Source organism: Lithobates pipiens, unplaced genomic scaffold (genome assembly GCF_037356315.1).
Source record: "Lithobates pipiens isolate NorthernLeopardFrog02 unplaced genomic scaffold, aLitPip1_a1.2 Scaffold_22, whole genome shotgun sequence".
Taxonomy (NCBI): Eukaryota; Metazoa; Chordata; class Amphibia; order Anura; family Ranidae; genus Lithobates; species Lithobates pipiens.
This window is the reverse complement of record NW_027507784.1, coordinates 143,550,189-143,577,316: the sequence shown is the minus strand read 5'-3', so window position 1 is coordinate 143,577,316 and position 27,128 is coordinate 143,550,189. Positions and strand designations below refer to the sequence as shown.

General features: G+C 43.0%; 1 protein-coding gene across 1 annotated transcript in view; it reads right to left on the bottom strand.

Moving 5' to 3' along the window:
- LOC143924231 (voltage-gated delayed rectifier potassium channel KCNH8-like) overlaps positions 1-27,128 on the bottom strand; it is a 712,305-nt gene that overhangs the window by 114,084 nt on the left and 571,093 nt on the right. The window contains exons 5-7 of the mRNA XM_077448423.1: positions 19,080-19,326; positions 7,192-7,349; positions 6,656-6,848 (exon numbers count right to left, since the gene is read on the bottom strand). Of these exons, the coding sequence (XP_077304549.1) occupies positions 6,656-6,848; positions 7,192-7,349; positions 19,080-19,326 (598 nt within the window). The remainder of the gene's footprint in view (positions 1-6,655; positions 6,849-7,191; positions 7,350-19,079; positions 19,327-27,128) is intronic.

Sequence of the window (27,128 nt, the reverse complement as noted above, 5' to 3'; positions counted from 1 at the left end):
TAGTAAACCTTCAAACATAACAGGCTTTGCTTTTTCTGCTGCTTGAAGATAATTTTGGCATAATTGCAAGCACAGTGCAGCTGTGTGAGCAACACTGATAGCTGTTTTGCTATTAGGAAGCAGGATTATCACAGCCATTAAAATATATCTCGGGCCCTTTTTTCTAGACCTTTACAATTTGTGACTTTGTTCTACTTTCAAGTTAATGTAGAGCTGGTCCATAAAACTCAAATAGTTATTGACTTCACACTGGGCAGCAGGGATCTCTGAGGAAATTTTGTTCAGAAGTAATGGATCAGTGCTAATGGACGGGCTGAGCACATTTTCAATAAATAATGCATAGATATATAATCACAGTGCTGCAAAATGTGTTTTCAACTGAACATTAAAATTTATTAATTGGGTGCCCCGTGAACAATATGATTGATTCAAAGAACTAGGTTTATTCTATCTGTGTTGGTGTGGCTAAACAATATGATTAATTGTTCCATGTATCGTCTCCTTTTATGTAATTATTTCTCCTTTGACAGATTTCATATGCCCCAGTGCAAGCACATAAAGTAGTGAGTTAACCTTTCAAGGTCTGTAAATTACAGGGAATGCTGTTATAACCAATGATATCTAAAAGAGAATCAGATTGTCTATTGTGATTCACCTACTTGATATCAACCAAATTATAGGCGTTATAAAATAACTTGACACATGACTAATAAGTTATGCCGACTGTTCTAGTAGGATGGGTGGGCTGTGTTTTGAGAAGCATACAGTATATGGTCTATATATGTGAGCTGCTGTTATTTTACATAAATGTGAAAGAACAATGCAACAATTAACTACGATCATCATATGTTTATGATAATAATGGTATGTTTGTTTTTGTTACCAAGAACATAGCCTGGCTCCCTAAAACCTGGCTGTACAACAAAATATCTATAAAATTGGGTCTTGCACAAAGGCATTAACTTTAGAGATATGGCATAACCTATGCCATACTACTGTTCTATGGTGAACATCCCAATTGGCTGCATAGGTTCAGTTTCCAAACACTTTGGCAAACCTTGCTTTAGAGTTGAAGTTTACAAACTTTGCAGCAAACGCTACTGAAATCTATGGAGAACAAATCCTGTTATTCAATTCTGCCCATTTGTAGGGCTATTAAGCCTGCTATTGCCAAACAAACAGTATGGGAAGCCATATGGGCATGCATCAATGCCAATATCTGTCTGTCAATCTCTTTATCTATAGCTATAGATAGTTAAGGAGAGTGAGCAACAAAGAGCGATAAATAGATAGATAGATAGATAGATAGATAGATAGATAGATAGATAGAAAAAGACAGTATCTCTACCCACAACAGAATTGTCAGCTCTTCCTACCAGTTCCAATGCACACTGGCAATATGGCTGATGTAGGCCCATTCTTTTATAGAAAGGAGGCTTTGTTATCCATTCCTTAAATTTTTTGGCTCATGACCTGAAAAAAGTCTATGCATTGCATTATAGGTTGCTCTTCATTTCTGGCAGCAAACCTGCAAATTTTTCAGCCAACCGTTTGTCATTCACAAACATGCAGATTTCAGAGATTCGGGGACACATGGTATCGTGAACCCGAACCCCATACCAAATTAATACTACATACATTTGGACCTTGGTGTAAGTATCAGATTTCACTTTTTAATTTTCTTTGACATTGGACAGAGGAATATGACATGACACCATATCAAATATTATTATGCTTAGAATTTGTTTTCTGTGCCCCAAAATAGTAAGATACTGGACAACTGGTCTACACTCACTTGGGCAAGGGCATCCCCCTGAAAATCCTAAAGTGTCCTCACTGAACCTGAAACCTACACTGTGCCTTGGGTGGCAGAGTGGTGTAGTGGTTAGCACTCTCGCCTAGCAGTAAAAAGGGTCGCTGGTTCGAATCCCAACCAGGACACTACCTGCCTGGAGTTTGCATGTTCTCCCTGTGCCTGTGTGGGTTTCCTCTGGGTACTCCAGTTTCCTCCCACACTCCAAAGACATGCAGGTAGGCTAATTGGCTTCAGTCCAAAATTGGCCCTAATATATGAATGGGGACCTTGGCTTGTGGGCTCCTTGAGGGTAGGGACTGATGTGAGTGTGCAATGTACAGGGATAGGGATAATTGTAGACACTCACTCAGGTTGAACTGGATGGACTGGTGTCTTTATTCAACCTTACTGACTATATACTATATACTACACAATGCTGGAATCTACTTCACCTTCTAACATTTCCTTTCACTGCTAGCCAAAGTGTGGTAGACTTCTACTCCCATAATTACCTAGGTGAAATACAACATAACATGGTTCCTACTAAATGAAAAATGTCCACAATTCTAATGACTCAATGCACAAATTAAAGCACCATTGGACCATCTGATTTGAACACTATCTCCCCAATTACTTTAACCATACATTGCTGAACCTTTGATATACATGCTCGGACACTCCATACCAACTGGGCCCTAAGCAACCAGGACCCACATACAGTTGGCCCCCCTCCCGCCTCTCTTATAAAGACTCTTACTATTACTCCTTACCCCTCTTGTTGTTCTTCTCTTTGCTTCTTCTACTTTTACTTGCTTTACTCCTTCTCTCTCTGCACAACCCTACTAATAGTGATGGGCTCGGGCGTGGTCGGATCAAACCAGCCAGGAAGCTGTCACTGCACACCGCCAATCACAGGCAGTGAGGCATTTCCTGGCTGGCAGATACACATACACATGCTGCCTATGATTTGCAGTGTGAAGTTCCGGCTTCCTGGTGGGTTTGATTCGAACACGCCCAAGCACATCTCTACTAACTAACTATTGAGTCTACAACTCTACTCTAAATAAACAATCAAAATTCTGGGATATATGAAGGTGTTTGTGTTACAGGTTAATTGATAACATTGTTAGGCCGCGTACACACGCGCGGACTGTTTGCCCAACCTTGTTCGTCAAACAGTTTCGGCAAACAGTCCGCTCAAAATTTGCATGAGCGGACTTGCCCACACACGAGCGGACTGTTTCAGCGAACTGTTTGCCAAACAGTTCGCTCAACTTTTGAAATGAACGGACTCGCCCACGTAAGGAGGAGGCAAATCCGCCCATTTCGAGCGCGTGTACAGGTAGGCGGGGCCCGCGAAGGAGACGTCGCGGGCTCCGCCGCCTGGAATGGGCTTAAAGGGGAACCCCAACGGCGTGGGGGTTCCCCCAAAGTCCACACCACACCCTTGTCCGAGCACGCTACCCGGCCGGCCAGGAAAGGGGGGCGAGCGAGCGCGCCCCCCCTCCTGAGCCGTACCAGGCCGCGTGCCCTCAACATGGGGGGTGCCTTGGGGAAGGGGGGGCCGCGCGGCCCCCCACCCCAAAGCACCTTGTCCCCATGTTGATGAGGACAAGGGCCTCTTCCCGACAACCCTGGCCGTTGGTTGTCGGGGTCTGCGGGCGGGGGGCTTATCGGAATCCGGGAGCCCCCTTTAAGAAGGGGGCCCCCGGATACCGGCCCCCCACCCTATGTGAATGAGTATGGGGTACAATGTACCCCTACCCATTCACCTGTGAAATAAAGTACAAAAAAAAACACAACACAGGGAAAAAATATTTTATTGCACAGCTCCGGGGGTCTTCCGTCTTCGGGGGTCTTCTCGCCGGACTCCTCCGCTATCTGTGTGTAGCTCTTTTACTAGCGGAGGAGTCCGGCTTTCTTCCTCCCCGCCGCCGGCCTCTTCTCCCGACTTCGGGGGTCTTGTCCCCCTCTTCGGTTCTTCTGCCGGGCCACCGCGCCTTCTTGTAGCTCTTTTGCAGGCGGTGGCCCGGTCTTCTGTCGCCGCTGCCTTCCGTTCTTCTGTCGCCGCCTTCGGTTCTTCTGCCGGGCCACCGCGCCTTCTTGTAGCTCTTTTACAGGCGGTGGCCCGGTCTTCTGTCGCCGCTGTCGTCGCCGCCGCCTTCCGTTCTTGTTCTTCTTCTTGTTGTTCTTCTTCTTCTTCTCCTGGAGATGTTGACTCGACGAGCTCTCCGGCCGGAATGCCAGAGCCGCGCTGTGCGGTCACTTATATAGTGACAATGGGGCGGTGTCACATGGTATATGTCACATGGGTTGGTCACATGGTGACCCCGCCCCCTTACGATGTCATAGTCCCCATGTGACATCAACCCATGTGACCAACCCATGTGACATATACCATGTGACACCGCCCCATTGTCACTATATAAGTGACCGCACAGCGCGGCTCTGGCATTCCGGCCGGAGAGCTCGTCGAGTCAACATCTCCAGGAGAAGAAGAAGAAGAAGAACAAGAAGAAGAACAAGAACGGAAGGCGGCGGCGACGACAGCGGCGACAGAAGACCGGGCCACCGCCTGTAAAAGAGCTACAAGAAGGCGCGGTGGCCCGGCAGAAGAACCGAAGGCGGCGACAGAAGAACGGAAGGCAGCGGCGACAGAAGACCGGGCCACCGCCTGCAAAAGAGCTACAAGAAGGCGCGGTGGCCCGGCAGAAGAACCGAAGAGGGGGACAAGACCCCCGAAGTCGGGAGAAGAGGCCGGCGGCGGGGAGGAAGAAAGCCGGACTCCTCCGCTAGTAAAAGAGCTACACACAGATAGCGGAGGAGTCCGGCGAGAAGACCCCCGAAGACGGAAGACCCCCGGAGCTGTGCAATAAAATATTTTTTCCCTGTGTTGTGTTTTTTTTTGTACTTTATTTCACAGGTGAATGGGTAGGGGTACATTGTACCCCATACTCATTCACATAGGGTGGGGGGCCGGTATCCGGGGGCCCCCTTCTTAAAGGGGGCTCCCGGATTCCGATAAGCCCCCCGCCCGCAGACCCCGACAACCAACGGCCAGGGTTGTCGGGAAGAGGCCCTTGTTCTCATCAACATGGGGACAAGGCACCCCCCATGTTGAGGGCACGCGGCCTGGTACGGCTCAGGAGGGGGGGCGCGCTCGCTCGCCCCCCTTTCCTGGCCGGCCGGGTAGCGTGCTCGGACAAGGGTCTGGTGTGGACTTTGGGGGAACCCCCACGCCGTTGGGGTTCCCCTTTAAGCCCATTCCAGGCGGCGGAGCCCGCTACGTCTCCCTCGCGGGCCCCGCCTACCTATACACGCGCTCGAAATGGGCGGACTTTCCGAGCGGGAACAGTTTGCTCATTTCGAAAGTAGCCTACACACGGGCGGACTGTTCGCTCAAACACAGTTTCAGCGGACAGTTTTTCGGAATTTCCGAAAGACTTTGTCCGTCCAACTGTCCGCTGAAACTGTCCGCTGAAAGCCCACACACGGGCGGACTGTCCGCCCAAACACTGTTCAGCGGACAAGGTTGGGCGAACAGTCCGCCCGTGTGTACGCGGCCTTACTCTTCGAGGGTGTATATCTTGAAGCTGAGGCTCTGCATGTTTTGCCTCTAACCTGTTTCTAGTGAACTGTCACCCATACTGCAAATCACAGCAGCTTCAATAGAGAAGTTGTGCACATAGAGACAGTAGAACATTTCCTTTTTAGCAAGCCTTCCCAACATCACACCAACTTTAGATCAAATTGCCCAAACTGAATAATGTGAGCACAGTGCATGGTAAGAGCAGGAAATGAAATTGAAGATATGCAACACAAATAAGATCTTTTTAGATCTTCTTAGCCCTTGTACACACGGTCGGACATTCCGGTGGACAATGTCTGATAGGACCGTGTTGTCGGATAATCCGACAGTGTGTGGGCTCCATTGGACTGTTTCCGTCGGAGTATCCGTCGGACCAAGTTTTCCAGCTGGGCTATAAACATGATCCGATCGGACTTTGTCCGATCATGTGTAGAGAATTCTGATCAGACAAAGTGCCACGCATGCATGACCAAAGCTATTGGCTACTAGCCTGAATGTAGTCCCGTCCTAACGAAATAATGTCATCCGACTGTGTGTATGCAACAGTTTCGGCCAAAATCCGTCGGACAAAATCTGTCAGAAAAAATCTGACGGATTTGATTGTCGGAATGTCCGACCGCGTGTAGAAGGGCTTATGCCCCGTACACACGAGTGGACTTTTCAACATCCAAAGTCCGACGGACTGAGTCCGTCAGACTATTCGATCGTGTGTGGGCTGCAACGGACTTTTGACTCGCCAAAGTCCGAAGGACTTTAGAATATGGAACATGCTTCAAATTTTTCCGAAGGAACTCCGCCGGACCCGGTCCCTTCGAAAAATTCGCTCGTGTGTATGCTATTCCGACGGACTAAAACCGACGCTAGGGCAGCTATTGGCTACTGGCTATGAACTTCCTTATTCGAATCCAGTCGTACGTCATCACGTTCGAATCCGTCGGAGTTTAGTGTGATTGTGTGTGGCCAAGTCCGCTCAGCCGAAAAGTCTGTCAGAACTCCGTCGGAATTCCAGCAGAACTCCGACGGAACTCCTTCGGAAGTCTGTCGGACATAAGTCCTCTCGTGTGTATGGGGCTTTAGAGTTTAGAGTCATCCATTCCAGCAGGGCATAAAAATAAAAGTAATTCTAAGGCCAAAGATCCCATAGGTTTCTGGGGCAAAGAGCAAATGGAAAAGAGGAAAAGAGCAGGTAAATGGTCTCATGCCTTTAATCTAATGTTCTGTGATATAAAAGTATTGATTCTTTTGTGTTTGGAATGTTATTTTCCACTTACCAATCTCATTGACATCAATTTCTTTCTGCCCAATGAAGTACCAAACACATGCCATCCAATGGGCAAGTAAAGCAAACATAGACATGAGAAGAGTGAGCACCACTGCACTGTACTGAGAGTACCGATCCAGTTTCTGGAGCAAGCGAAGGAGTCTTAAAAGACGAACTGTCTTCAGTAGATGAACACCGAAATACTAAAAGAAAAGAAATAATATGATCTAAGTACTAGTGAATTTATAGATGCAAATGAAAATGTTAGAAGAACAGGCAGAAGAACTGGTAAACTACATCTATGATCAGTAAAATAATTTGTTTTGTTTTCCAAATTGGCTGTGACAAATGAAACTTTTTAAATTTGTTCCTTGAACTGTGCTTTTATTGTTAGTAGTTCAGTGCAAACTTTACTGCTTACTAAGCTCACTCGATTAAAGCTAATGCCCTTTGACATTTTATGGTAGTCATGCATAAAATATAAGTCGTTCTACTAAGGAAAAAGACCACATAAATGTTCTCACTTAGGATAATGAAGCTACTTACCACATTGACGCTAAATGCATAGAGCAGGTCAAAAGGTAGGGCAGCAATGAGGTCCACAAAAAACCATGTGGTTGCATAGTGCACACAAATAGAGCGAGGGTCATATACCACTTGACCAGATTTGCTGACATATGTTGTACGGAAATTCAACAAAATATCTAGGGAACAAAACAAATAAGAAGGATTAAGAGAGATTATAGAAAAAAACCAAATTCCACAGTAGGGTTTATCAAGGTTTTTTATCTTCAAGAAATAGCAATCGTGATATTTTAACCAATAGTTTTGTACTCTTAGCACTGTTTTGTGATCTGAATGTAAACAGAAAGTCCCCCTTAAAAGGAATTCTTCCAAGTTGATTAGAGACAGGTTTTATTCGTTGCTGGACATTTTTTAGTGCTAACTAGAGTTGTGAGGGATCAGCACTCCTGCCAGGTTATTAGTGCTTGTAAGAAAAATGGCCAGCGCTCCAAGTTGAACATTACCTTAACTCTTTACTGATGTCATTAATTGAAAAGTAAAAAAAAAAAAACAGACATGACAAAATTATTCCATAGGTGTTTACAGGACACATAGGTCCTCTTTTTTTATGGTGGCTACTGTATGTGTCCCCAAAATGTCAGTGAAATGATTGTTTTGTACTTTTGATCCAAGTAAAGCTCTGGCTATTTTCTCACATGGAGTTCATGACCTCAGTATTTACCATGCGTCCTCCAGTCTGAGAGGCATTAAAGGTATTAATGCAGGATGGATTGTTTATGGGTTAGGTATTTTGGTGCCTGTGTCCCTGTTGTGGAGGTCGACTTTTTATTTGCCCTTGTGACTATTAATTTTGTATATAAAATTTTAACTTGTCACCAGAACAGGACTATCTTCCAGTGGGACACTTGTTCAGATGATAACTGTCTAAGCCCTTGTACACACAGTCGGACATTCCGACGGAAAATGTCCGATCGGGCCGCATTGTCAGATAATCCGACCGCGTGTGGGCTTCATCTGACTTTTTCCATTGGAATGTCCGACCAACAAAGTTTGAGAGCTGGATATAAAAAATTTCCGACAACATGATCCGATTGGACTTTGTCCGATCGTTTGTAGAGAATTCCGATCAGACAAAGTGCCACGCATGCTCAGATCAAATTCCTAGACCAAAGCTATTGGCTACTAGCCTGAACGTAGTCCCGTCGTAACAAAATAACGTCATCACGTTACGAACGATCGGATTTTCCGACAACTTTGTCCTGCCGTGTGTATGCAACACCAGTTTCGGACAAAGTCCAACGGATTTTGTTGTCGGAATGTCCGACCGTGTGTACAAGGGCTAAGAGGTTATATCTGCAACTTTGGAGAGATTTCCTCTCATCCTTTTAATGGGGCACACATGACAAAAAAAAGCTGATACTGACTTTAGCCATTTCCTACTCTATCTAAAAAGAAAATGCTTTAGATGTACTTTACTCTTTCATAAAACTTAACACAATATTTTTGCACTTGTGATAAATATACTGTACAATTAATTCTAATGCAAAAGTCTGTCCAAGAGACCAGAAGATGAAGGGTGATCATGAAAGGTCTCATTCTCTTCATTTCCTTCTGTCAAAATGTTTGCATTTACAAAGTTTAAGAACAAGTTCTGTAGGATTGTTCTTAAAGGCTAAGTTCACCTTTGTTCACTATTTTTTCTAAATTCCAGTTCCCCTATGTACCAATATAGAATGAATGTATTTATTTTGCAAAAATAAAACAGCTTTCCATTTATTCTCCACACGCTTACCTCACTGCTTACCTCATTGTCTTCATGGCTGTTTAAAAACACTGTTTCATTACTTCTGCCTTACTTCCTGGTCATGACACAGGAAGGAGTTGACCAGCTGACCTCATTAGCACACACCCTGCATCATCTACCCTCAGCTGGTCAACTACTTCCTGTGTCATGACCTAAAGTCTGTCCAAGAAGTAAGGCAGAAGTAATGGAGCAGTGTTTTTAAACAGCAATGGAGACAGTAAAGTAAGTATGTGTAGAATAAATGGAAAGCTGCGCAAAATAAATACTATGGTATATTTGTACATAGGGGAGATTACATTTATATAAAAAAAATTAAAAAAAAGCTGAACAGAGGTGAACTTAGCCTTTAAGTTGAATTTGTATGCAAGTTGGAATAGGTACATTTTGGTAGGTGTAACTCCAGCCAAAAAAATAATTTTTATGTTTTTTGCATAGCATAGGGAAGGGTTAACACCCCTGTAATGTTTGTTTTGCTGCCTGTGCCCCTGTTCAGAAGATTTCACCTCACTTTCTGTCCCTGTGACAATAGAATTTAGAAAATGTGGGGTTTTTCGTGGAAACAAAGATTTGTGATAAAACTTCAGTGGAGATATCTTCTTCCCATGATAACTCTTACAGGAATGAATTTCCCTTCCTAAGGGTAGATTTCCTCTCACTTTCATATGCAGCTCCCCTATCATTCAGTGTTCCACAATAGCTTTGCAAAAAGGTAATGCTTTAAGACCTTTTTTTCTGACAGCAGTTTTCTAATAATTCATCCCTGCTGTTATTAAATAGCTGCCAATTTTTCTAATTCTAAATTCAGTTTTCCCTCTTACTGACTTCTAAAAATATAGCGTTCCCAAGTAAATAATTAACAAGATGTCAGCAAATGAAACATGGACCATGGTATTAGTCCGACTGTGAATAATAACGGGAAAATCTTAAATACATTTTCCTCCCTGGGACATTGGTTCCAGAGCTTACTTAAATATTTAGATATAACTTCTTTTGTGAATGAACGCCGACATGAGAATCACTTAGCTCTTAAACTGACATGCTAAAAGGACAACGCTACAGGGTTCCAGCTTGCCTGCAGAACAGATATTTAATAAATGATAATGTTGTCTGTTTTTACAAAATAAACAGATGATCTGGCCAGCACTTCTAGCTTTCATTAGGAGAAATGCCCAGGACTGGATACACATCCAAACAAGCCTTTAGATGTGATATATTAAGGCAGTTGTTGGAAGAATATGCAAAACATGTCCATGTATTGTCAAGCACTGCCAGCAACTGATTTCCCATGTCAATGTGATGATAAATTTAATTCTGGAAAAATCAATGTTTTTAGAAAGCAAAGTGTATGCACTATACATCCCTATACAGTATCTCACAAAAGTAAGTACACCCTCACATTTTTGTAAATATTTTATTAAAAGTAGTGAGTGTACAGCTTGTATAACAGTGTAAATGTGCTGTCCCCTCAAAGTAACTCAACACACAGCCATTCATGTCTAAACCACTGGCAGCAAAATGGGATTTTTGTACTCACAGTAAAATCCTTTTCTCTGAAGTTAATTGACGGACACAGCTCCTTTAATTCTTGACTTTAGGATTATCACGCCACCTTCAGGAGAGGACTAGGCAGAACATGTAACACATGTAAAAACAGCAAGACTGCACAGCGGTCCCTCTGGCTATAACCCCTCACCCTGCTTCCTGCAACTCAGTTAGTCAAAAAGCAGTACAAACATAAAAAGGAGGGGTGGGTGCTGTGTCCGTCAAAGGACTTCAGAGAAAAGGATTTTACAGTGAGTACAAAAATCCCATTTTCTCTTTCGTTCATTGACGGACACAGCTCCTTAAATTCTTGACCTTAGGGACGTCCCCAAGCAGTGTCAGAAAACGAGGGGTGGAAAAAGAAAAACATAACTTCATCCACAACAAAAGGAACACCTCAACAGAGGAGTCGCTATTATAAACGGCCGCCATCAAAAACAGCGGCCAACTTGTGCATCAAAAGATGCATTTACAAAAACTTGTAACTTAAAGAAAGTGTAATTGCAACCTTACATAGCTGCCTGCAAAACCTTGTGGCCAAAGCAAGCATCCGAAGATGCGCTTAGGTCAACTTTGTAGAATTTAGTGAAAGTGTGAACGGACGACCAAGTCTCCACCTTACACACCTAGGAGACAGACGCTTGATGTTGGAAAGCCCAGGAGGTCCCAATTGCTCTGGTGGAATGAGCCATTACAGGAAATGGGGGCACCCGCCCCTTTAAGGCATAGGCCTGAACCACGATCCGTCTGATCCACTGAGAAATGGTGGACGACGAGACCGCCAGACCTTTTTTTGGACCAGCCCCTGAGACAAACAGAGAGTCTGACTTCCGGAAGGGAGCCGTAACAGACAGATACACCTGTAAAGCCCGGACCACATCCAGGGAATGTAAGGCAACCTCTTTTGGGTGTGTCGGGTTAGGACATAAGGATGGTAACACAATGTCTTCATTTAGATGGAATGCTGAAACCACCTTTGGAAGGAAAGAGGGCTGCAGACATAGCACCTCCTTATGCTTGTGAATGACCAGGTAGGGAGACTTGCATGACAAGGCCGCCAACTCAAAAACCCTCCTGGCAGATGTAATAGCCACTAGAAAGACTACTTTCTGAGAAATTAGGGAATCTCCCTAATTGTTCTTTAGCGGCGGTTTCTGCAGCGCTGACAGCACCAGATTCAGATCCCACAGAGATAGCGGTGGTCAAACCGGAGGAACTACGTATCGAACCCCTTGCACAAGGGTTCTCACCAATGAGTTAGTCACCAAGGGGCGTTGGAAGAAGACGGCCAAAGCTGATATCTGTCCTTGATGGTGCTTAAGGCAAGTTTCTGATCCACTTCTTGCTGCAAAAACAGCAGGATTCTGGAAACTGAATAAGTGCACGGGCGCCACCCCTTCTCCTCACACATGGAGATGTAAGCTTTTCATATACAATGGTAAATCTTCCAAGAAGAAGACTTCCATGCCCTCAGAATAGTGAAAATTACCAAGTCTGACAGACCTCGGTCCTCTAGCACCTGGTTTTCAACAGCCATGCCGTTAAAACCAGCGACGGTAAAGTAGGATGGAGTATCGGACCTTGTGATAGAAGGTCCTCTTGCAGCGGTAACCGCCACAGAACACCAGTTGTACTAGGTCGGCATACCAAGGACGCTGAGGCCAATCTGGGGCAATCAGAATTACTGGAATCCCCTTTGGCCTCCACTCTGCGCAGCAGACGTGGTAGAAGTTTGAGTGGGGGGAAGGCATAAATCAGCCGATAATGCCCCACGGAGCCACCAATGCGTCTGACACGTCCACCCTGGGGTCTCTTGTCCTAGACACAAACCTCAGACCATTTCCCTGGGTCCAGCATCTGATGACTTAGGTAGTCCGGGTGAGGGGTTATAGCCAGAGGGACCACGCCCTGGGCGGTGCTACGCAGTCTTGCTGTTTTTACATGTGTTACATGTTCTGCCTAGGCCTCTCCTGAAGGTGGCGTGATAACCCTCAGGTCAAGAATTAAAGGAGTGTCCGTCAATGAATGAAAGTGAAAGCGTGTACACCCCTAAGTGAAAATGTCCAAATTGGGCCCAAAGCTTCATATATTGTGTGCTAATAATAACAACTTAAGAAGTTGTCCCCAAATCCATTTATGCCAATATAACATTAATCAAACAGCTTTAATAAAGAAGTAAAGAAGTAAATAGATGCTAGGTGTGCTAGGAATACTAACATCCACATAAATTAGCGAATAAACCATCTCAAAATCAAATTAACATGACCGCACTAAAAATCCAAAAAAATCCAAAATGCTTATCATTTTCTTCCAACACAAAACCAGATGATTCCTTCACCAACACCCATGCAATTTGCTTACCCTCCTGGATCTCTGAAGCTATTTGAGGTCAATCACAGCTTTTTTGAGGGTAGTCTGGATCCCCAGGTTGAGTGCCACTTTAAAGATCCTTCAAATAATCACACTAACTCCACTCAACTTTCTGATTTCAATAGAGGGTAATGGTCCTCATAAAAGAATACAAAGGTATATCTAGTGCTCTCCAGATGAAATCGCCATTTATTGTTTAAACAAATTATCGCACTCATAAAATATTGGTAGTAAGCAGACACATCTCTTATTATCACAGTGGCATTCACAGCAATACAAGCAACTCACTGCTCCAACTGACTGACAAGATGGCTCTGCCCCCTTGCGTGATGATGACACCATAGCTGTTCTGCTTTATGTGTTGCGTCCTCAATAAGAACTTCTTCAGAATCTGGCAACCAATTAGAGTGCACTACCATTTATAACCCAGTCAGCACTATTTTTCTGAAGTTTACCTCCCGGACAAATGGCCAGCTCAGATTTAAAAAAATATCAAAACCAATCCACAAAAAACAAAAACAAAAAAAAAAAACATTGTTGGCTACTTAGTATGTATATCAATACTGAACCTAATCTACTCTAACCAAAAATTATCAAATCCTCACCGAATCACAATAGTGGTGGGACCCCCAACCCCAAAAAAGAGGGGGGGCTATCAATACCACTCACCTAGCAAGGATAGCATAGCTAACACAAAATATAATAATCTCTTGAACTCATTAGAACAGTGATTGTGGATGCCTTCTTATGAATAAATAAAATCTAACCTAATTGTCCCATCCTTATTTATAAAAACCTTAAAAAGAAACTTTAAGCATTACTGAAAAAACTATTTAACTCAAAGTCCACATACAGATCTCTAGGAACTAAAATTATTAAAGACGTTATGCTTTCTCCAGCCCTTTTTAATGTTAAATACATGCTCTCTCATTCTGACCCCTAGAGGTCCTTCTCATTATTATATTGAAGCCCACATTGTCACTCAAATATATACATTATACCACTCTTTCTGTCCCACAAGAAACAAAGGGGGTTGTGGATTTGCCTTTCGTAAATAACCCCCAAAGTCTCTAATTTTTACTTTCTCTCTTGTGGTGGTTATTGGAAAACAGTATCTTTCTTCTTATATTCTGTATTTCTGCTGGGGCATGATACAGTGAGTTGTTAGGGAAACAAAATGTGTCTTGCTTCTAATGGAACGTGTAAATTATGAACTCAAGCAATGAAGTATGGTAAAACTCTAGTCTCTGGTGGTACACTTGCAGGTTCATCTCTAACTCTGCCCTCTGCCCCTACGTAAAACTCCTATACTTCTTTGGATTTTTTTTTTATTTCTCAGGACATCGTCTCTCTTTGTATGTCCCAGTGACAACAGAAAATGAATGGAAATCAAAAATTTTGCAGTTATCACCAAAAATAGGATTAAAGGGAAAACTTTCCAGTGGAGACACCTACAACAACTGTTTAGGAGGGAATTTGTCTAATTTTTTGTTGTCTCCAGGATAGGAAGTCAATGTTAAACTCCTCAACAGAATGCAAATAAAATAAAATAAACTGACAAGGGTTTTAGCATTTCATGCTTTGGGGCTTTAGATTTAATTTATTAAACGTGATCTGTGCTGTTATGGCTACTGGGTTTCATTTTTGATTTGTTGGTCCACTATCCACAACTGACTTGAATATTGGGAAATGCCAGAATACTCTCAAAAATGTGTTAGCTATTGACATTTTGAAGATAAATATATAGAAATTCTAGGGATTATAGCAATAATTCTAAAACTCAATATATACCGTAGTGTGATGATTTTTGTCACTGCAGGACCTTAGCTTTAAAGAGGAAGTAAACCCTGATGGGTTTACTTCCTCTTTGATTCCCTGCAAAGGTAAAGCATAATGGACTACTATGCATAACATAGTAGTCCATTATGTGTCACTTACCTGACACAGGAGCCAGCAAAGTCACCGCTGTTCCCTGTAGTTCAGAGCGTCCATCTTCTTGGTGGGTCTCCGTGGGTCTCGCTTCTCCGGCGCTGTGATTCGCTGGAGCAGCAATGACGTCACTCCCACACATGCGCACGGGAGCTGACACTCGCGGCATATCGCCACGATCTGCGACTTACCCAGTGCGCCTGCGGTGGCTGTCCTCAGGTAAATATCTCCTAAACTGTATAGGTTTAGGAGATATTTCTTGGACCTACAGGTAAGCCTTAATCTAGGCTTACCTGTAGGTCAAAGTGGTTTGTACAACTTTCACACTTCTTTTAAATACCAACTACACTGATATTGTTACTGTATTTATTTTCTCTTCGATAACCTCCTGTCATCGTCGTAGTATTAACTGCGCTAGTGATTTTCTTCTGGCAACATTGAGCTACTTTACAATTAATTTATCAAAAACAGTTTTAGTTTTGTTTGACAGCCTTGTATAATGTTAATGACAGCCAGGGTTATTTCTCAAAGGGCTTGGGCCATTTATTATTAGCTGCACTAAGCTTCCAAGCAGGTTCATGATAAAAAATGTCTTTACAAAAACGTATGCTGTTTTAGGTGTCAAATACTGATGAGCTAAACTTCCCTGTGTTCGGTTTGAGCAGGGTTTGGTGAACTTCAAAGAAGCTCAGATGCTGAAACTGATGCATCCTATGCATTAAGGTGAAAAATGGCAGTCACCGACCCCCCGCCCCCCTCCCTCCCGTTTTACTTACCTGAGCCTCTTCATCTCTTTAGCGAGGATGCAATGTCCTTCTCTCCACGGGGTCCGGGCTCTTGATTGGATAGATTGATAGCAGCGCAGCCATTGGCTCCCGCTGCTGTCAATAAAATACAATGATGTGGGCATCGGGGGGAGGTCGAGTTCGGCATTCATGTCTGTGGACGCAAATGATGGACTCGGGAGCGTACCTGCAAGGTAACCTCCTCGGTAGAGTGCTTCTCCTAGGGGGTTATCAGTTGAGAGAAAGGAGCCATGAGAGCCACCTGGGAACCCCAGAAGAGGATGTTCGGGGCCATTCTGTGCAAAACAAGCTGCACAGTGGAGGTAAGTATGAAATGTTTGTTATTTAAAAAAAAAAAATTGATCCTTTACAATCACTTCAAGCAAACTAAGGTGGTTGATGGTGTGAGTGCTGGTAGATGCAAAAGATGAATGCTGATGAAAGAATTCATCCTTGTAAGAATTTGAAAATGTAAAATTCGGTGAGAATGTTTCTACAGCCCTCTTGGCATTAGTAACATATCACCATATGAACTTAAGGCTTGTTAGAGCTTGTTGAAAAAAGCATGGCCAAATAAAGATGCATGGATGCGATATCTTTCGTGTATTGTGTGTTCCCATTCATATCTACTGAATGGATCTTTCAAAATGTCAACATGTCAATTGGTAATCCCATATGTATTACATGACGAAATGTGTTAAGCCAACGACAATTCACTTTGCTATATTCTTATTCTAAATTGTATTATTTACACAGAAAGAAGAGGCGTCATTTGATTAAAAGCTGACTGTTTGTTATTTATTGAGCTGACTGTATATTTGAGGTGTAATTACAGGTGAAATGAAACGAATCAGACGTTTTAGTTTAGTAGGATAACATCATACATAGCTAAAGGAGATCCATCAAGGACTGAACCTAATTAATTTCAGAAAAAATACACCACTTTAGACTGACAAAGCAATTACTAAATCTACCAAACATAACAAAATAAAAGCGGGTCTGTCTACATGCATTTCTAACCCTAGGTCTGATTAAAAGAGTTCTTTTATTAATTTGATCCAGCTGTAATGCCGGCTCTTCTAGACATTATTATGATACAACTTGCAGAAGCTGAAGTCTGACCACCAACATCTCTCATTTATCTAGATTGGGTTTAGGATTTGAGCGCAGTAAGCTTTTTTTACTTTGGTGGGACAAAAAAAGGAATAACCTACAAATATAAAGTAATCATTCTCTGTGTTAAATTGTTACATCTTGTCAAAATGTAACTAAAGTACAAGATTTTTTAAGAAATATCTCAACTGCAAAAATATGTAACACGATAAAGCTTAAACAACTTTGGCTCTAATTAAATTTCAGTTTTTGGCCGAGGGCCACAAGGAATAAATTTGAGGGTCACACATAGCCTACAAATTACAAGTTTGATATGTCTGATTTACTAGTGGGAGACAACACTGAATGTCAATGAAATGTCAGCCATTTTAACAGCCCATAAATGTCTGTGGGCCAGTTGCTGGGCTAAAACGATCACTGAGCATGAGTGAATTGAGTGTGTGATAACAATTTTCTGTTATATACTTGCAAACATAGTATAAAAGAAAGAGTAAGACCCCTTTCACACTGGGGCGTTTTTCAGGCATTTTTCATGCGCTTTAGCGTTAAAAAAAAGTGCCTGAAAGAAGCCGCAACTGCAATCCCAATGTAAAAGCCCGAGTGCTTTCACACCGAGATCCCTTTCACACTGGGGCATTTTTCAGGCGCTTTAGCGTTAAAAAAAGTGCCTGAAAATAGCTGCAACTGCAATCCCAATGTAAAAGCCCGAGTGCTTTCACACCGAGACGCTGCGCTGGCAGGGCATCAAAAAAAAGTCCTGCAAGCAGCTTCTTTGTAGCGCTTTTGGAGCGGTGAATACAACGCTCCTAAAGTGCCCCTTCCCATTGAAATCAATGGGAAGCGCCTGTAAAACGCCTGAAAAACGCTATTGGCAGCAGCGTTTTGTGGGCGCTTTTAACCCTTTATTTGGCCACTAGCAGGGGTTAAAAGCGCCCCATTAACGCTCGAAAAACGCTGGTAAAGCGCTGCTAGTTTAAGCGGCGCTTTACAAGCGTTTTTCGGGCGCTGACATTGTGAAAGGGCTCTTAAAGCACTTGGGCTTTCACATTGGGACTGCAGATGAGGCGTCTTTCAAGCTCTTTACAGGCGCTTTTTTTTAACGCTAAAGCGCTTGAAAAACGCCTGAAAAACGCCCCAGTGTGAAAGGGGTCTTAAAGCATTTGTTAATCCCCCAAAAAAATCCTGTTCCTTTAAAGCATATTATACAACAGTGCTTGTGCTGTGTCATTTGTTCCCCAGTAACACCTGTAATACCTAGTTGATCCTGCCTGGCTATACCCTTCCCCCTGTACGCTGACTCCGATATATCAGGGCTACTGTGCCCTGAGGCCAGAATCATCCATACATGCCTCCGTCATCCGCAGCCTGCCTCTGTCTCCTCTGTGCTCTCACCCCTCTCTGCCTGTCAGCTTGTGACAGTGCCTGCCCCCTCAACTCCTGCAGCTCAAATAACTTTGACATCTTCATACCATACACCCTGTGTTCTAATCCTGTGTGCCTCTGTGTGAGTGATTTATAAAAAGAAAGTCTGCTATACCTAATTTCACAGCTCTTCTCTTCTCATATGATCGGCTGGATCTCTCTCTCTCCTCTCTCTCTGAGTGATGTCAGTGGGGGAATCTCGGCCCTGACCGAGGCATCTATCAGATGGGGAGAGAAGAAAGCCAGCCGATCATGTGATTGCCAAGAAGAGCTGTGAAATGAGGTATAGCAGGCTTTTTTTTTTTATATAAATCACTCACAAAGTGAGAGGTTGAAGATGTGAAAGTGGCTTAACAACCACTTTAATGGCTGATAAAATAGGAGTAACTGGTATTTTAAACTTATGACTCAGATCCATTCCTGACAATTGCAGACCCCTGCTTTGTATCAAGATGTGTAAATTAATTTGCTCCAAAGTAAAGAAATATTTCTCTGCTGCAACTATTGCAAATGAGTTTTCTCATGGTACTTCTCATTTACTCAGTGGCAGGGCCTGGCAAGCTGAATAAATATCGACAGTGTCTAGGTTTGTTTATATGTTCTGATATTCAGCATTATGATAAAGACAATTATCTAAAAATAAGACACAGAGGCACTAAGATAAATGAGGGGGACTTGTAGCAAATTGCAGGGTTTCCCGATTTCCATCCTTCAACCTGCGGAATAGTTAAAGGCCCAGTAGAGATAACAATATACTGTGCACATCATAGATAATGAGAAAATGACTAGATACTACTAATATTACTAATACTAACATAACAATATTTGCACAATATCAGAGATGTACCTTCACAATCCATGTAACACTCACTTGTACTATTTAGTGCTAGCCTACAGCAACAAGCATCAATTCTCTCAACCCTCATACCCAACATTTGTCATACCAAGCATGAAAAGGATTTCAACAAAGATGTCGCTGACGCTGGGTGGGCTACGCGAAGAAGAGTGTTCATCCCAAGCAGCAGCAAAGCAGACATTGTAGGGGACCGTCACAGCAACATAGAAAGTGGCCAAGAGAATCAGCCAGTCCCAGCCAGCCTTAAAAGTGCCATAGTGCAGGAGAACGAAGCGTGACTTCTGGATTGCAGCAACTTTGTATTCTGGGATTGTGGGCTTGTCACCAAACACATTCTGCAAAATAATAAAGAAAAAAGAAAATAAATGTGACAGGTAATCATATTCTTGTAGCTAGGGAATTAACAAGAAAAAACAGGCTAAATCTCAACTTTAGACAAACGGCTAACACACAGGTGAATACATATTGTCATACAAAGTGTGAATACACAAAGTCATTGTTTCACTTTCCAAATAATTTGTATTTCTCTCCATCTAGATTTATATAGACCTACCATGCAGCACAGTCAGATGACAGCCCTTTCTCTGTTACAGTTATAGAGTATAGACTGTAGAAGGAAAACAGTGGTGTCTTTTTTCCACCCCCAGGCTGTTGGATGGGCAGTCAAAACCAGCAACAGACTAATCTTTGCTTAGGCCCATGTTAAAGCGGAGGTCCACCCTAAAGTGGACCTTCCGCTCATCGGAACCCTCCCCCCCTCCGGTGCCACAATCGGCACCTTTCAGGGGGGAGGGGGGTGCAGTTACCTGGATAATCCAGGTAACTGCACCCACTTCCGGGATAGCTCTCTGCGGAAAGGGGCGTAACTTACGCCCCTTTCCGCAAGTGCCCGCCCCTTCCCGCAAGTGCCCCGCTGCCTGCTGGGAAACACACAGATCCCAGAGGCAGCGGGGACCGTCCTCATTGCGCAGCGCGGCATGCGCAGTAGGGAAACCGGGAAATGAAGCCGAAAGGCTCCATTTCCTGATTCCCATACCCAAGATGGCGGCGGCAGCACTCGAGTGTCAATCTAGAGATCGGCTTCGGGTGCCGACATCGCGGGCGCGCTGGACAGGTAAGTGTCACTATTTTAAAAGTCAGCAGCTGCAGTATTTGTAGCTGCTGGCTTTTAAAAAAAAACGCGGAGTCCCGGTGGACTCCCGCTTTAATGATCACATTTTGAATTCTCATACAAGTTTATAGGAATGAAAACACCACTTGAAGCATTTCAAATGCAGGTCAGAAGGAAGCCAACTGCAGGTAAAATGCTCTGGTCAATGAATTCTGAATGATCCCAGAAGCATATCTAACTGATGTCATACGGATGCCATTGAGACAAGCCTGAAGCATATGGACACAGGCCCTTATTCTGCTCTCTTCCTATCAGCAGGTTCCTTGTCAGCACATTTGCATTCATAACACCTGACTTGATCCCAGTCCTGCCCCTCCCTCTCCCCATCGAATTGCTGTTGTATAGGGCAGTGGTCATCGACCCTGTCCTTAGGGCCCACTAACAGGCCAGGTTTGCAAGATAACTGAAATACATCACAGGTGATATAATTTTCTGCTCAGTGATTGTAGATTCTAGTCTGCATCTCCCCAAGGTAATACATAAAACCTGGCCTGTTAGTGGGCCCTGAGGACAGGGTTGATGACCACTGGTATAGGGGATTGCAAAAGGCTGGTATCAAGTCAAATTTAGATGTATTAATGAAAACAGGGTTGCAATCATTTGTTCCTTTATGATCTATACAGTGTTCAGCTGTTTGCCAAAATTTTCTGCAGCATAGTCAATATAATACATGAAAGATGGGAAAGAGGTTGAAATAAATGTATTCTTGTCAACCCCAACCTTGAACAAAAGATTATTGATCTATGACTAGCCACCTAGTAAATTAAACCACTCTTTTTCTAGGATTTAAGTAGTGGGGTTCTTTTGACAGAGGTTTTGGCATGATGCTCACAATTGGGTCACATTAGAAAAATATTTTTATCTTACTGCTGGAAGATCATTATTTATTTTCCAACACTATCATCCCCATGCTCTAACTGTCTCACTACCTCTTTCAGGGGTCTGCCTAGAGCTTGAGACCAAATTACAAGCAATCTGAAATATAGCTTCCTCTGGCAATGTGTCCATAAAGAGAAACCAAAGTCTAAAAAGCATGTGTGTATATAATTATTTTATTTATTTAGTCTACTTAAAGAGAAAAAACTTCCTTTCTGCTTAAAAGAAAAGCATGCCAATTGAAGTCTCTTATGACTGCAGCAGCTTTGAACTGCATATGCCCCTGCATATCAACCTACTCGATGGGCATATTTCTGGCTTCAGTTCCAATTTAAAGTGGTATTAAATCCCCCCCCCCAAAAAAAATATATAATATCTATATCTATATATATATATATATATATATATATATATATATATATATACTGTATATACAGACATTATGGGGGTTATTTACGCAAATCTACTTTGCACTGCAAGTGCAATTGGAAATGCAGTCACTCTAAATCTAAGGGGTATATCTGAAATGAGTGGAAGCTCTGCTGATTTTATCATCCAATCATGCTGTTTTTTATTTTCCTTGCATGTCCCCCTCGGATCTACAGCAACTTTACTTCCAATTGCACTTTAAGTGCACTTTCAGTTCAACGTGGAGTTTTTTTTCGTAAATAGTCCCCTATGACTTTTTAAAAATGGTTATTAGTTGATTGCAAATTTTTCAATATAAAACAATGCTATAATTAATAGACATGTGCATTCGTTTTCGTCCGAATGCATTTTCGTCCGAATTTCAGCTATTTTCGTTTTCGTTTTGACAAACGATAACGAAAGCACAAAATCCGAAAAACGAAAGATCCAACATAAATAAATGCTTTATTTTCGTTTTCATTGTTACAACAGTTCGATATAGAATAGGAGATTCGACATGACTCTGACAATAACAATCTGTCTATAGAACCTGTGGTCGAATGTGCCTAACCTTACCTCTATTAGTCCAAGATTATATAGAGAAAATATTTGACAGAGAAAAAAGATTTGACAGAGAGAAAAGATTCTGCAAGTTACTGTCCTAAAAAGTGTTTGGGGACCCGGGTCCTGCCCCAGGGGACATGTATCAATGCAAAAAAAAGTTTTAAAAACGGCCGTTTTTTCGGGAGCAGTGATTTTAATAATGATTAAAGTGAAACAATAAAAGTGTAATATTCCTTTAAATTTCGTAGGGGGGGTTGTCTATAGTATGCCTGTGAAGGGGCTCATGTTTCTGGTGCTTAGAACTGTCCCTGCACAAAGTGTCATTTATGCAGGAAAAAAAGTCCTTTAAAATCACTCGCAGCTATTATGAATTGTCGGCTCCCGTAATACAGAGAACACTCATTGAAAGTCATTGATAAAAAAAAATAATAATAAATAAATTAAAAAAAAAGCGTGGGGGTCCCTCAAATTCACTTAACAGGCCCTTCAGGTCTGGTATGGATATTAAGGGGAACCCTGCCTCAAATTTAAGAAAAAATTTGACGTGGGGTTCCCCCTAAATATCCATAACCAGACCCTTTAGGTCTGGTATGGATATTAAGGGGAACCCCACGTCAAATTTAAAAAAAAATTGACGTGGGGGTCCCCCTAAAAATCCATACCAGACCCTTTATCCGAGCGCGCAACCTGGCAGGCCGCAGGAAAAGAGGGGGGATGAGAGAGCGCCCCCCCTCCCTCCTGAACCATACCAGGCCACATGCCCTCAACATTGGGAGGATGCTTTGGGGGTCTGTGACCCCTCAAAGCACCTTGTCCCCATGTTGATGAGGACAAGGGCCTCATCCCCACAACCGTGGCCGGTGGTTGTGGAGGTCTGCGGGCGGGGGGCTTATCAGAATCTGGAAGCCCCCTTTAACAAGGGGACTCCCAGATCCCGCCCCCCCCCCTGTTTGAAATGGTAAGGGGGTACAAAAGTACCCCTACCATTTCACAAAGAAAGTGTAAAAAATAGTTAAATAAGACAAACACACTTTTGAAAAATATCTTTATTAAAAAAAAAAAAAAAAAAAAAAAGATTCCAGCGGTAGCAATCCACTCTTGCTATCCAGCGACGGACGGTCATCTCTCCAGCGATGTCTCATCTCATCCAGCGCAGCGAATACATCCTTCTTCTGTCTCCGCTGTGGAGACACTGCAAGGATTCCGGCGGCCTGACATTTATTATATACGGAGGGCAGGGCCACCCATCACCTGACCCCGCCCCCCTCTGACGCAAGGGGAAACCCGGGATTCCATGTGACGTATGGGTGACCCGCCCCCCTCTGATGTAACGGAAACCTGCCTGTGTTACATCAGAGGGGTGCGGGGTCACCCATACGTCACAGGGAACCCGGGGTTTCCCCCTGCGTCAGAGGGGGGCGGAGTCAGGTGACGGGTGGCCCCGCCCTCCGTATATAAGAAACGTCAGGCCGCCGGAATCCTTGCAGTGTCTCCACAGCGGAGACAGAAGAAGGATGTATTCGCTGCGCTGGATGAGATGAGACATCGCTGGAGAGATGACCGTCCGTCGCTGGATAGCAAGAGTGGATTACCACCGCTGGAATCTTTTTTTTTATTTTTAATAAAGATATTTTTCAAAAGTGTGTTTGTCTTATTTAACAATTTTTTACACTTTCTTTGTGAAATGGTAGGGGTACTTTTGTACCCCCTTACCATTTCAAACAGGGGGGGGATCTGGGGGTCCCCTTGTTAAAGGGGGCTTCCAGATTCTGATAAGCCCCCTGCCCGCAGACCTCCACAACCACCGGCCACGGTTGTGGGGATGAGGCCCTTGTCCTCATCAACATGGGGACAAGGTGCTTTGAGGGGTCACAGACCCCCAAAGCATCCTCCCAATGTTGAGGGCATGTGGCTTGGTACGGTTCAGGAGGGAGGGGGGCCGCTCTCTCGTCCCCCCCTCTTTTCCTGCGGCCTGCCAGGTTGCGTGCTCGGATAAAGGGTCTGGTATGGATTTTTAGGGGGACCCCCACATCAATTTTTTTTTTAATTTGACGCGGGGTTCCCCTTAATATCCATACCAGACCTGAAGGGTCTGGTTATGGATATTTAGGGGGAACCCCACGTCAAATTTTTTCTTAAATTTGAGGCAGGGTTCCCCTTAATATCCATACCAGACCTGAAGGGCCTGTTAATTGAATTTGGGGGACCCCCACGCTTTTTTATTTATTTATTTATTTATTTATTTTTTTATCAATGACTTTCAATGAGTGTTCTCTGTATTACGGGAGCCGACAATTCATAATAGCTGCGAGTGATTTTAAAGGACTTTTTTTCCTGCATAAATGACACTTTGTGCAGGGACAGTTCTAAGCACCAGAAACATGAGCCCCTTCACAGGTATACTATAGACAACCCCCCCCCCCCCCCTACGAAATTTAAAGGAATATTACACTTTTATTGTTTTACTTTAATCATTATTAAAGTCACTGCTCCTGAAAAAACGGCCGTTTTTAAAACTTTTTTTTGCATTGATACATGTTCCCTGGGGCAGGACCCGGGTCCCCAAACACTTTTTAGGACAGTAACTTGCAAATTAGTCTTTAAAATTAGCACTTTAGATTTTGAATGTTGGAGTCCCATAGACTTTAACAGGGGTTCTAAAGTATGCTATATACTAGCTCCGTCTAACCTTCTTTATACATTCGACAGACACCATAAGCCTTCAAAGACAGATTCGACCGTAATTCATGTGGATTTTCGGACGAATGCAATTTTTGAACGAAAAACGAAATAAATAAAAACGAATTTCGGGAGTAACTAAATAAATTAAGTTTTCGGACGAAAACGAAATTCCGAAATGAAATATTTTACTCTGCACATGTCTAATAATTAAATTAGTTTAACCGCTTTAGGCCAGCTGCACAAGTGTGCGGAATCACACACACATATATATATATATATATATATATATATATATATATATATATATATATATATATATATATATGTCAATGGGGACAAGAGCCTCTTCCTGACAACACTGGCCGGTGGTTGTTGGGGTCTGCAGGCAGGGGGCTTATCGAAATCTTGAAGCCCCCCTATGTGAATGGGTAGGGGTACATTGTACCCCTACCCATTCACCAAAAAAAGGATCAAAACGTAAAAACCACAAGAGACAGTTTATGACTTTTTGCTATAATACATATCCAAAAAAAAATATATAAAAAACTAATTTATTTGTCAGTCTAGGCTGATATATATTCTTCTACATATTTTTGGTAAACAAAATCCCAATAGGAGTATTTTGATTGATTTGCGCAAACGTTATCGCGTCTACAAACCTTGGGATAGATTTATGGACTTTTATTAATTTTTTATTGTTTTTACTGGTAATGGTGACAATCTGCAATTTTTAGCGGGACTGCGAGTTTGCGGTGGACAAATCTGACCCCAAGTTACACTTTTTGGGAACCAGTGACATTATTACATTGATCAGTGCTATAAAAAGGCTCACAGAGGTGGTGACTGCTCACTCAACCAGGAGTGTGTCTACGTCTCTGGTGGCTTCACAGCATGTGGTTCCCAATGTATTCTGTAGGGTGGCCTTGTGGTCTTTGATCAATACATTTATGGTGCATTATTGTGTAGTGCCTGCTTCTTAATCCTCTGTTTATTTTGGTTTGAAGGTCCTGTCTGTTAACAGTCCAAATTAAAGCCTGTGGTGCAGCATTGCCCACCCATAAGGTGTATGGCTATTTATTTACCATATGTATGCTGCCATGGAGTCTGTCAGGAAAACAGTAAATTTCAAATACTTACCATAATTTTCCTTTCCTAAAGAACTCCATGGCAGCAGGAGTTCGCTCCCAATGTCATGAGTAGGCTAGATACAAAACGCGGCCTCTGGATCTGAGCAAAAAGTTACGGGAGTGGGGTCCGATAGGATTAGAGAGGAGGTGGGGTTAACCCATACGTATGCTGCCATGGAGTCCATCAGGAAAGGAAAATTACAGTAAGTATTTGATAGGAAATAAATTTTCCATTTTATTTTCGTTTTGTTTTTGTCACTGAAAACATACAGCTGCCAAAAATATTTTTGTTGACAAAATTAACACTGGTGCCACTTTCACTGCCTTATGAATATACCCATGTACCAGTGTCTGGCTCTGCAATTAGTATGATCATATCATCCGTTCCAGATGATGGTATTTTATAAATAACAAAAATTTTATACTTACTGGCTCTGTGCAGCAGTTTTGCACAGAGTCGCCCCATTCCTCCTCTTCTCAGGTCCCTCACTGATGCTCCTGGCCCTTCCCTCCTGCCAAATACCCTCAGACCAAGCAGCTTGCAATAGGGGTACCCAAGCAGGCTCACTCGCAAACTGTACATGACAATTCACAAACAGAGCTGTGGCTGGGCCCTGCCCCCTTTCCTCATTGGCTGTCCCCAGAGAGCTGAGGCTGGATTGCTATTGCTTGATCGCGATAGGGCTCAGGCAAGTATTGGGGGGGGGGGTGCTGGGGGGCTGCTGCACAGAGAAGGTTTTTTACCTTCATGCATAGGCTGGATGAAGGTAAAAAACCTTGAGCCTTTAGAACCACTTTAATATCTATGACACGGATGAAAGTTCAGTCTTGTAAACTTCAAGCGGTATTAAACCCAAAAACAAAGAGTTGCTACATTTTAGCTCAAAAATTCCTTGATATGGAAGCTGCATTTTTTACAACTATCAGTGTTTATTAATTTATGTAAAGTGTTAGCTGGAGTTCAGCTTCAAGGTGTTAGTCAAGTCCATAAAAATCTACTAGTCTAACACTAACATCTCACCAAATTTACAATGCTGCTGCCCAATGGTTTCTACTTTACTACTTCATCCAGAATACAGACACACTAAGACAGGAAGTGTGTTCCTGACCAGATCACCAGGTAAATTAAAGGGAAAAAAGCTAAAAAAACAAAAACAAAAACATAATGCAGCCATCACATCTAAGTATTGGTTAGCTGCAACATATACAGTATATACACACACATCCCATCAAACCAACTAACTTCTTTGAAATTTTGGTACTCACTTGAACCATCAAAAGTGTCCATTGTGCCAAGGCCCGGGGGGGG